Source organism: Nerophis ophidion, linkage group LG08 (genome assembly GCF_033978795.1).
Source record: "Nerophis ophidion isolate RoL-2023_Sa linkage group LG08, RoL_Noph_v1.0, whole genome shotgun sequence".
Lineage (NCBI taxonomy): Eukaryota > Metazoa > Chordata > Actinopteri > Syngnathiformes > Syngnathidae > Nerophis > Nerophis ophidion.
In genome coordinates this window covers 50,980,981-50,993,521 of record NC_084618.1, presented here as the reverse complement: position 1 = coordinate 50,993,521, position 12,541 = coordinate 50,980,981, and the positions used below count along the sequence as shown (strand labels likewise).

At 41.2% G+C, this 12,541-nt stretch overlaps 1 protein-coding gene across 1 annotated transcript in view; it reads left to right on the top strand.

The window, feature by feature from the left end:
- The first annotated feature begins 407 nt into the window (after positions 1-407).
- Positions 408-12,541, top strand: part of LOC133557906 (urotensin-2 receptor) — a 103,467-nt gene continuing 91,333 nt past the window's right edge. Inside the window, exons 1-2 of the mRNA XM_061908843.1 lie at positions 408-1,006; positions 9,534-10,258. Of these exons, the coding sequence (XP_061764827.1) occupies positions 9,545-10,258 (714 nt within the window). The 5' untranslated portion in view covers positions 408-1,006; positions 9,534-9,544. The remainder of the gene's footprint in view (positions 1,007-9,533; positions 10,259-12,541) is intronic.

Genomic DNA, 12,541 nt, shown 5'->3' with positions numbered 1-12,541 from the left:
TTCGCAAAGATACCTTTCGAAAAGGTCAGCTCATGATGGCCCGAGAGCAAGATCAATACTGAAGAAACCAGTTATTAAATTGTTGTCTAAAAGTATAAATCCAAATTAAGACTAATTGTATTTTTTTTAAGAAAATATTTTTGACATGGCTTTCGTGACGGGTCAACGCTTGGCTGACCTCAACCCCTAGAACTGAGGCAGTGATACTTGCCATTTCTAGAAACTGTTACTAGATCTCATTGTTGAACCAAACAGGAGTGTCGTCTATCTCCGCGGTGACTTATTCATGATGAGTGAATTTGTTTTTATGCATCTGTGCCAGTGTGTAAGAGAGAGAGAGAGAGAGAGAGAGAGAGAGCATATCTTGCATACCTCTTCACCTCCCTCCCACTTTTGAGTAAGGAGACTCACTGGCTGTCTCTCTCTGTCTCTCTCCCTTCCCTCCCTGCCTCTTTGCGTCACACACACTCTCTCTCTCTCACACACACACACGCGCACACACACGCAAACACACACACGCTCTCCCATGCAAAAGAGGGGTGTCTCCAAGTCGGGTGGTTTCCCAATATGTTCATCCTTGTACTTCTAATTTCCAGTTTATTGAACATCTGTTTTGAATTTCTATATGCCTTTTGATATTTTTTGTTCAGCCACCAAGCTCCGTTGAGGGAATGGCAAGAAATGATGAGGCTGTTACCACGCGCACCTTTTTATTCTAGACACTCCCAATGAGCAACTCATCGGCAATGTCTGGATTTCGGTTTTAGCATATATTTTTGTGTTGTGTCCCTCAAGTCAACTGGATATATTCAAAGTTTTTTTTGGGGGGTTCCAGCACCTGCTGTTTTCACCTCGCAAACAACCCATAGAAGCTGCTGTAGGTTTTTTTATGGAGTGTGAAATTTTGGCGATACGTGGAAAGTTTCAACGGGAAGACTGAGACAAACGCATGATGGATGGACCGGCTGCAAAGTGCTGAAGTGTTCCTCCGTGCAAGACAACACAGGTGATGCAAATTAAGTTTAGTCACACTGATTTATTGTCTTTAATGACAAAATGTGCAAATGTTTTTTTTTTTAAGACGGGGGGCATTAAGCCAGGCCTTCTTCGCTTCTTATTAAAATAATATTCAAGGATCACTCAAGGTATATTTTATTATTACGACAGACTTAACCCCCCCCCCCAAAAAAAAAAATCCAATTAACTTGAATCAGGAATAACATTCTCATTATTCATGAGATGTAAATCACAGATAGTCAAAGGTCTCGTCTTTGAATCCAACAGCACAGGGTGTAAAAACTCAAATGGCATGAGCTCAGCGCTATTTTCAGCGCTACAGAGTGTTCGCTATCTAATTTATCTCAGAATGACGGTTTTCCATGTTTAGTCTGCTCACATACTGAGTCGGAGGTCCTTCAAGGTATATGTTTGAAAAAATCTCAACAACACTGGCGTCCAAACTCTTTTCCAGCGAGTGCCGTAGACATAAAAGTTGAAGGAAGCAGTGACCACTTTGATACATGTTGTACATTAACGATACTAAAACCAATACAATGTAAGTCAATCAATATATGCTAAACCTTCTGAACAAAACATCTACAGCTTAGCTTAGTGTTATAGTAAATACAGCAAATTCTGTAATTGTTAATGTAACCTCCTTAAAGTTTTTATTTTATTCTTATTTTCTTTACTGATAATATATTATTCCGATAACCAAATCCTTTTTGAGGGCTTAAAAGGGAACATTATCACAATTTCAAAAGGGTTCAAAACAATAAAAAACAGTTCCCAGTGGCTTGTTTTATTTTTCGAAGTTTTTTTCAAAATTTTCCACCTCCCGGAATATCCCTAAAAAAGTTTTAAAGTTCTTGATTTTGGCTTTTTGCGGTGCGACCATCCATTTCCCTGTGACGTCATACAGGGCTGCCAATATAAACAACATGGCGGTTACCACAGCAAGATATAGCGACATTAGCTTGGATTCAGACTCAGATTTCAGCGGTTTAAGTTTTTCAACAGATTACGCATGTATTGAAACAGATGGTCGGAGTATGGAGGCAGATAGCAAAAACTAAATTGAAGAAGAAATTGAAGCTATTGAGCGAAGAGCTATTGACGCTATTTGGCCATAGCATGGGTGTACCTAATGAAGTGGCCCATAGCATGACTGCCTTACTAGCATCGCCGGTAAAATGTGCAGCCCAAACGATCAGGACTTTTGCATCTTGTGACACTGGAGCAACTTAATTCCGTCGATTGGTAAGTGTTTGTTTCGCATTAAATGTGGGTATCTAGTTTCAAATGTACATACAGCTAGCATAAATAGCATGTTAGCATCGACTAGCGTAGCATGTTAGCATTGATTAGCTGGCAGTCATGCCGCGACCAAATACGTCTGATTAGCACATGAGTCAACAACATCAACAAAACTCACCTTTGTGATTTCGTTGATTTAATCGTTGCAAATGCATCTGCAGGCTATCCATACATCTCTGTGCCATGTCTGTCTTAGCATCGCCGGTAAAATGTGCAGACACTCTGGCACATTCAATGGGGGTCTGGCGGCAGATTTCTTGCCAGTGGTGCAACTTGAATCCCTCCCTGCTAGTGTCGTTACACCCTCCGACAAAACACCGACGAGGCATGATGTCTCCAAGGTTCCAAAAAATAGTCGAAAAAACGAAAAATAACAGTGCTGAGACCCGGTGTTTGTATGTGAAAATGAAAATGGCGGGTGTATTACCTCGGTGACGTCACGTTCTGACGTCATCGCTAAGAGACCGATAAACAGAAAGGCGTTTAATTTGCCAAAATTCACCCATTTAGAGTTCGGAAATCGGTAAAAAAAATACATGGTCTTTTTTCTGCAACATCAAGGTATATATTGACGCTTGCATAAGTTTGGTGATAATGGCCCCCTTTAAGCACACTCGAAAACGTACATATCCTGCAAGAAATGTGTACACATATTCATCATGACAGTACCCACGGTAATCATCACAGACTATATGCAGTAAGTTTGTCGGGCATTTTGTTTTTTTGGCCCCATTTTTAAGGAGATACTTTTGGTTGTTTATTTTTTTGTGTAATGTTCTAATCTGGGACGTGTTTCATTTTTCTGTACAATGTGTCAATAAAAAAAAACAAGTTGTGGGGGCCAAATGGCTCTTGGGCCACACTTTGAAAGCCCAAAGTTTTCAAGGCAGTGATAAAAAATGGACCACTGAAGGTGTATAATTCCCATTGACAACTGTATGCGTTTATGCCTTGGAATCATTTCCCATGCAATACTCAATCAATCAATCAATCAATCAATGTTTATTTATATAGCCCCAAATCACAAATGTCTCAAAGGACTGCACAAATCATTACGACTACAACATCCTCGGAAGAACCCACAAAAGGGCAAGGAAAACTCACACCCAGTGGGCAGGGAGAATTCACATTCAGTGGGACGCCAGTGACAATGCTGACTATGAGAAACCTTGGAGAGGACCTCAGATGTGGGCAACCCCCCCCCTCTAGGGGACCGAAAGCAATGGATGTCGAGCGGGTCTAACATGATACTGTGAAAGTTCAATCCATAGTGGCTCCAAGACAGCAGTGAGAGTCCCGTCCACAGGAAACCATCTCAAGCGGATCAGCAGCGTAGAGATGTCCCCAACCGATACAGGCGAGCGGTCCATCCTGGGTCCCGACGAGCGGTCCATCCTGGGTCTCGACTCTGGACAGTCAGTACTTCATCCATGGTCATCGGACCGGACCCCCTCCACAAGGGAGGGGGGGACATAGGAGAAAGAAAAGAAAAGAAGCGGCAGATCAACTGGTCTAAAAAGGAGGTCTATTTAAAGGCTAGAGTATACAGATGAGTTTTAAGATGAGACTTAAATGCTTCTACTGAGGTAGCATCTCGAACTGTTACCGGGAGGGCATTCCAGAGTACTGGAGCCCGAACGGAAAACGCTCTATAGCCCGCAGACTTTTTTTGAGCTCTAGGAATCACTAATAAGCCGGAGTCTTTTGAACGCAGATTTCTTGCCGGGACATACGGTACAATACAATCGGCAAGATAGGCTGGAGCTAGACCGTGTAGTATTTTATACGTAAGTAGTAAAACCTTAAAGTCACATCTTAAGTGCACAGGAAGCCAGTGCAGGTGAGCCAGTACAGGCGTAATATGATCAAACTTTCTTGTTCTTGTCAAAAGTCTAGCAGCCGCATTTTGTACCAACTGTAATCTTTTAATGCTAGACATGGGGAGACCCGAAAATAATACGTTACAGTAATCGAGACGAGACGTAACAAACGCATGGATAATGATCTCAGCGTCTTTAGTGGACAGAATGGAGCGAATTTTAGCGATATTACGGAGATGAAAGAAGGCCGTTTTAGTAACGCTTTTAATGTGTGACTCAAAGGAGAGAGTTGGGTCGAAGATAATACCCAGATTTTTTACAGAGTCACCTTGTTTTATGATTTGGTTGTCAAATGTTAAAGTTGTATTATTAAATAGAGGTCGGTGTCTAGCAGGACCGATAATCAGCATTTCCGTTTTTTTGGCATTAAGTTGCAAAAAGTTAGCGGACATCCATTGTTTAATTTCATTAAGACACGCTTCCAACTGACTACAGTCCGGCGTGTTGGTCAGCTTTAGGGGCATGTAAAGTTGGGTGTCATCAGCATAACAGTGAAAGCTAATACCGTATTTGCGTATGACGTCACCTAGCGGCAGCATGTAGATGCTGAAGAGTACAGGGCCAAGGACCGAACCCTGAGGAACTCCACACGTTACCTTAACATAGTCCGAGGTCACACTGTTATAGGAGACGCACTGCATCCTATCAGTAAGATAAGAGTTAAACCATGACAGGGCTGAGTCTGACATACCAATTCGTATTTTGATACGCTCTAATAAAATATTATGATCGACGGTATCGAAAGCAGCGCTAAGATCGAGGAGCAGCAACATAGATGACGCATCAGAGTCCATCGTTAGCAATAGATCATTAGTCAATTTTGCGAGGGCTGTCTCAGTCGAGTGATTTGCCCTGAAACCGGATTGAAAGGTTTCACATAGATTGTTAAACGCTAAGTGCTCATTTAGCTGCTCTGCAACAATTTTTTCGAGGATTTTCGAAATAAAGGGAAGGTGAGACACCGGTCGGTAGTTTACCATGAGGTCAGGATCGAGGTTAGGTCTTTTAAGGAGAGGATGAATAACCGCTTTTTTGAATGCAACGGGAACAGTGCCCAAGGAAAGTGATAAGTTTATAATATTTAGCACTGATGGACCTAATAATACAAAAAGCTCCTTGATAAGTTTCCCAGGAAGTGGGTCAAGTAAACATGTTGTTTGTTTTATTCCATTTACACGTTGTAACAATCCTTCTAATGTTATTTCATCAAAACGAGAGAAACTATTTTGGATATTTGCAGTATCCGCCGTATATACAATCGTATCTGTGTTACTATAACCCCGTTGTAACTGGGACGCATTGTCTTTAATCTCCTTTCTAATAAGTTCAATTTTCTTATTAAAGAACTTCATAAAGTCATCTGCCGAATGGGTGGAGCTACTGGAAGGAGTCCCTTGTTGGGTTAGCGATGCTACTGTACTAAACAAAAATTTTGGATCGTTTTTATTAATGCGGATGAGATTTGAGTAATAATTTGTTTTAGCTAAGGTAAGCATGCGTTTATAAGTTATTAAACTATCACTCCATGCTTGATGGTGCACCTCAAGTTTAGTCGTGCGCCATTTGCGTTCCAGCTTTCTACATAGTAATTTCTGAGCTCTAGTTTCTTCAGTAAACCATGGCGTACGCCTTTTTGGAGCCTTTTTTAACTTCAGCGGTGCTATACTATCAATGGTTTCGCGCAGGGCGTTGTTAAAGTTGTTAGTGAGGTTATCAATAGAGCCCACATACTTTGGGAACGGTGCCATTACCGAGGGCAGTAGGTACGCAAGAGTCGTCGTTGTGGCAGCATTAATGTTGCGGCTGCTATAGCAGTTATTATTATTATTAACTTGCCGAACATGAGTCTGAACTTCAAATTTTATAAGGTAATGATCGGACATTACTTTAGTATACGGGAGTATCATAACTTTGGAGACGGTGATACCTCTGACAAGCACTAGGTCTATCGTATTACCGCTGCGATGCGTCGGTTCATTTATTATTTGTGTAAGACCACAGCTATCAATTATAGTCTGGAGCGCCACGCACGGTGGGTCCAATGGGGTATTCATATGGATATTAAAGTCCCCCATTATAATTATATTATCGGCGTGCATCACTAGATCAGCAACAAACTCTGAGAATTCACTAATAAAGTCCGAATAGGGCCCTGGGGGGCGGTAGATAACGGCCAGGCACAGAGGCAGAGGTGTGGCAGACTTCATAGAAAGCACCTCAAACGATTTATATTTATTATTTAAGTTAGGACTAAAGTTAAAGTTTTCGTTGTATATTAGTGCGACACCCCCTCCCCTTTTGAGGTGACGGGCAATATGCGCATTCGTATAGTTAGGAGGGGATGCCTCATTTATCGCAAAAAAGTCATCTGGTTTAAGCCAGGTTTCGCTAAGACCGATGACGTTAAGGTTGTTGTCTCTAATGACCTCATTGACTAATAACGTTTTGGGAGACAAAGATCTGATGTTTAGAAAGCCCATATTATAGGTAGTGGGCTGTTTTAAGGAGTTGTTGATAAAATTATCCGTAGTAGCAATATTAATAATGTTGCGTTTATTATGCGCAGTGTACTTAAAATAATTACGACCATATCTAGGAATTGATATGACGGGAATTTTCAGATTGTCTACTTGGCGCTGCGATAAACTGAACGCATCATAATTTGCCACCTCAGTAGAACGCATGTCTAACTCTGACGTAGTCATAGACACAGTAGAAAAAACATTTTGTGAGTTGTGTATTATTCTACGACAATTGCTATGTGTACAGGGATCATCCAGCCTGGCGCTGGCTAGTTCTAACTTAACTGACTCCATACCCAGGCTAGCAGGCTCTGTAATTGCCTGTGACCGGGCTTGCTCTAGTGCAGTTAGTCAAATGTGGCTCAATGCGAAGTCTATGTTCCGAGACAAGAGGATAGCGCCTTCCTGGTTAGGGTGAAGGCCGTCTCTCCTCAGCAAGCCTGGTTTGCCCCAGAAAGAGGGCCAATTATCAATAAACGTAAATCCCTGTTGTCTGCAGAAGCTATCCAGCCACCTGTTAAGAGAGACTAATCTGCTATATCTCTCATCATTGCCTCTCCCAGGCAGGGGGCCAGAGACAATTACTCGATGCCTGGACATCTTTCTGGCGAGATTACAAGCCCTGGCTATGTTTCTCTTTGTAATCTCTGATTGTCTCATCCTAACGTCATTGGAGCCAACGTGTATTACTATATTCGCATAACTAGTGGTGTGGTTAGCCTGCCGTACGTGTTTACTAGACCTGTTGCGAGTTAGCTCCCTAAGATTAGCTTCAATGTCAGGTGCTCTGCCCCCGGGAATACACTTAATTGTGGCTGGTTTGCTAAGCTTTATGTTTCGGGTGATGGAGTCCCCTATGACTAAAGTGTGGTGCCCGGTAGACAGGGGTGTAGGACTAGCTAAAGGGCTAAATCTATTATGCGTCTCAACCGGTACACCGTAGCTTGTAGGCCCGTTAGGGCTGCTACAAGCTGGGCTAGTTAGCTCGCTACAGCTAACGCTAGCAGATGTGTCCGCAACATCTAAAGTTACGAAATTACACTGCTCTAACTGGCGGACACGGCTCTCTAGCAAAGCCAACCTATCCATGAGTAAAGTGCACGAAGCGCAGGAAGCCATACTCACAGAAACTTTCCGTCGCCGAGTGGGGTGCCAGCTGTCTTCGGGAAGTGGTGGTCACGGTGGCGGGGGAGAAGCTTCCTTCAGACCGGCGCTGCCTTTCTCCGCTAGCTTCAAAATCTCCACGTGATTGAAGGCAATCAGTCCAGATTTTAGTTCTGATATGATTTTTTCCGACAAATAAATGTCCTTACAGAAAAATAGTAGTGACTATGCAGAATCAAACAATAACAATAACTATGTTACATTGTACATAATGTTTAGTTGACACTTCCCATCATACTGTAGTTTTTTTTAATGCAGGTAACCTTTAAATTTATCCACCGTAACCATTTCCCAATATAAGATCTATCACTTTTAATTCTCTGTTTAATGACACATTTTGTGGCGTATGCTTTACTGCAGCAGTAGTTGTTGTTTGTTTGCCACTGTTGTCTGTGTATTCACCATGTTTTTTTGGGGGGTGGGGTAAAAGTGTGTTCTGATTCATTGCCCGGATCATAGTTTTTTTTTACGTTTTATGTCTGTTGTTGGCTGAGTTCTGTTTAAGCACCCCTGTTTTGTTTATCCTTGGTTGCCATGGTTATTTATTGTTTTCACCTGCCTCTGATTACTGTTAGGCAGGCTCACCTGCTGCCGAGCACTAATCAGAGAGCTATTTAGTCCTGCCTTTTCTCGTCACTCAGTATGGTGCTTTTGTGTATTCCTTGTGTTTATTGCGCTAAGTTCTGCATTAGTTTTCCTGTGTAACTAACCTGTTAGCTTCCAGTGCTATATGCACATGCGTTTTTTTGTTGTTTACTTGTGTTTGTTTGTCCCGGCCTGATTTATAGTAATAAATCATTCTTCTTACCTGCAAGCAGCTTCCTGTCATTCTGCCGCTTCCTGGAAAGACAACCTCCGGCATCAAAATGCCACGACCATGTCCCCAAGTGCTTGTGTTTATGTCACCGATTTTGGTTTGAAATTGGTTTTATAAATCTTTTGAACGTCCACTTACAAAGTCATGAACAGTTCAGGATCTTGGAGTATCAATTTTAACAGAGAGAAAATATAAAAAGATAGGGATAAAAGGTTATCATTTTTTGTTTAATTAAGTGAAATAAGTATTTGATCCCAACCAGCTAACAAGGAGTCCGACCTGTGCCCATTTGTGTGCCCATGCACAAATTAGGCTTCTCTCTTAAGTCAGACGCTTGGTGGGAAAGGAAAAGAAACACAAATAAATATATATACAATATGCATGATCTCCCCTTTGTGGAATAAAAACAATTCTGAATAAAGTTGAGGGATCCACCCTGGATTACACAGATTTGCGTTGTAGATCCAAATCATAGGAGTGAGCCAATATCCCTCATGAGATGCACACAACCCTGGTGACCCACTACAAAACACACCTGATATATATGTTCACCAACAAAAGTTTCCCTAATGACTCACATTACTCACATACAAATCAGTTAATAAATTTGATTAAAATGTCATACTATTTTTTTTGCCAATATGCTGTCTCTCTCTGTTGCTTTTGTGCACATCATGGGATGTTGACTGACTATCGATCAGTCCAAAGTATAGTCCACATTTCGCCCTCATACAGATCAGTTCCAGCCGTCTCTGCCATGACCTAAAACAAAATACCACAATGTGGAATAATCTAATGTTACGTTTTTTTTAACCACTTCCATTTCTGTTCCAGTATCTTCAGAGATGACTACTGTGTCAATGGAGTCCGTGGGAGTCCTGGTGGAAAGGAGCCCCAATACCACCGACCCACCTCAGAGCTCTCATGAGGACACAGCTGCCACCTTCACCATTGGCACCATTCTCTCCATCATGTGCCTTGTGGGAGTGTTGGGGAACATCTACACCCTTGTGGTGATGTTCCATTCCATGAGAAATGCAGCGTCAATGTACATTTACATCATCAACTTAGCTTTGGCAGATCTGTTATACCTGCTCACCATCCCGTTTGTAGTGTGCACACACTTCCTAAAGGAGTGGTACTTCGGGGACATAGGCTGTCGGATCCTGATCAGCATGGACTTTCTGACGATGCACGCCAGTATCTTCACACTGACAATCATGAGCACTGAACGGTACTTTGCAGTTCTCAAACCACTGGATACAGTGAAACGATCCAAAAGTTATCGGAAGGCCATCGCTCTGCTCGTCTGGGCTGCTTCTCTTATCCTCACATTGCCTATGATCGTCAGCATCCAGTTAATAACGGTGGACAACAAAGCAATGTGTCGCCCCACCTTGTTACCTCTGTCCTACAAGATTTACATCACTTTCCTGTTTTGCACCAGCATTGTTGCACCGGGGCTCATCATTGGCTATCTATACATCCAGCTTGCTCGGACTTACTGGGTTTCACAGACAGAGACCTTCAAACAGACCAATAAGCTCCCCAATCAGAAGGTTAGTGGATCTCAATGAAATCTTTTGGTAATAATGTACTGTATGCAACATCTTAAACACCATCATATTTGTTGTTACCGCAATACGAGAATGAAGATGCGAAACCTATAATCATACACAGTCATGCACATACTGTCTGCTTATGTTGGCATGGTCTTCTAAGATCCCAAATAAGGATATCTAAACAGTGTGCGTAAACCATAAAATTGCATGTACTAGTAATGGGCATGCTGCGAGTGATCTATTAAGACTGCGTGTGCAATTTATAGCAAGTGCAAATGTGGTGTCTTATTTATGTGAAGATTTTGCATTTACTACACGGCTGCCAAAATGTATGCATTCAATTCCCCTTCACATTCATGTTATCATGCTCCTACTTGTGGCCTTTTTGCTATGTTTTTAAACATGGAGCAAACTACTATAATATGTACCACTCTTTCTGTGATTCTTTAATTCACAATGGAGCCCAATTTTTAGTGTGCCAGAGGTGTGCCTTGGGAGACGCAGGTACGACACTAGCATGCATTGGAATGATCTCAACGCAAGAAAATGCATATTGCAAAAAGTATTTCATATATATACATGTATATATATATATATGTATATATATATATATATATATATATATATATATATATATATATATATATATATATATATATATATATATATACAGCATATACACATTAAGGCTGTCAAAGTTGGTGCGATAACGCGTTAACTTTACTTTAACGATGCAAATGTTTTCACTGCGGATGTGTCCTAACTCCTTTTTTACCCTCGTAATGTAATGTGTATACTGTATGACAGAAATATGTTGATTGTCGACATGGGCACAGAAAGTTCACGCTCTCCATCCTCTATCATATTGCACTGATCACCTCCTTCTGACCACGGCGGACAGTTAGCGCACACATTTCAAACATACTAAATTTTATACGCAAAAACAGCAGTTTTAAAACCGTGTCATGCTTAATTAATCAATTTGCGAGTTGTAAAGGATTGTATTTGCATCTCCACCTCCTACTTTTGTGAGTGTTCTAACAACCTGCACATTTTCTGCATATCCACTATGACAGACACGCTACATGGATTGCGCTCTCTAGTTTGCTAAATTAAGAGACACAATCCTCTGCCCTTAAGCTTAGTAGATCAGCTTTGTGTGCAATATCAAATATGCACGTTTTATTCCACGTAAACCTTTAGTAGATCAAGCCCCATATGTCTGACTTTTTACATTGTTACGATGATTTAATGACACTCTCATTAAAACAACAAAGCTCTAGTAGCGGTCGAAGACATTTGCACTGCCCAAGAGAAGAATTTCCATTTCCATGTCTCACATTAACTATTCATACAGGCTACTTACTGTATTGTTCAAGATCAGTGTAGCAATGTGGCAGTTTTTGGAGAAACATGATTATTGGTAAGAGGATGAGCCAACATCATTTCTGACTCTCACTTAACCTGAATTCTTATTCAAAAAGCCAAATCGCCGTAAATTAAGTATGGGCGCCAACTCAAAAATGTAACTGACATCAAAAATCACACTTAATCTCCATGAACATTCAGGGTGTCAGAAACTGTACTGAGGTTTTTTAATCTGGGATCAGACAAAAATCTGCATCGGTAGTCAAGATCAAATATACCACTTAATAATTCTGCAAATTTGAAATAAATCTCCCAAACCCTTAGCTAATCTTCAGACAGAAATTATCGATTATTCACAGTCAAAAAATGTACTGCTTTTTTAAAATTATTTGAGCCAAAGTTCTTTGGGAAAGTACGTTTAAAAGTCCAAAGTCCATCAATTGTAAACTTCAACAGATTGTCCTATCACTCCCAGTGTAGCAGTGATTGATTGACATGGACAACATAGCCTGTTGCTGTTTTCCCTTCTCACCATGTGGAACATAAATTAATCTGTGAGTGCCTCTCTGCCTTGGGCTTTCTCAACAAACACCTTAGCAACAAATGTCAGTGGACTCATGAAGTACATGCACGATAAGAGCGCACATAACAGCACGTAGCAGGAAACCATCTGAGTGACCATGGTGAGGCCATCGACTTCAGAATCGCAATCCAGTAATTAGGAAAAACCATTAGGACGCAGGTCAAACATGATGTAAATATGCACACTGTGCAGTATAATGCACCTCTCTCCCATAACCACAAATGCGTTTTTCTGGTTGTGATTAATCAGATAAGTCCAAAAAGGAACACACCCTATGTGGGCTGAGAGGATAACAACTAGTTATGCTTGTGGGTGTAAAACAAATAGAG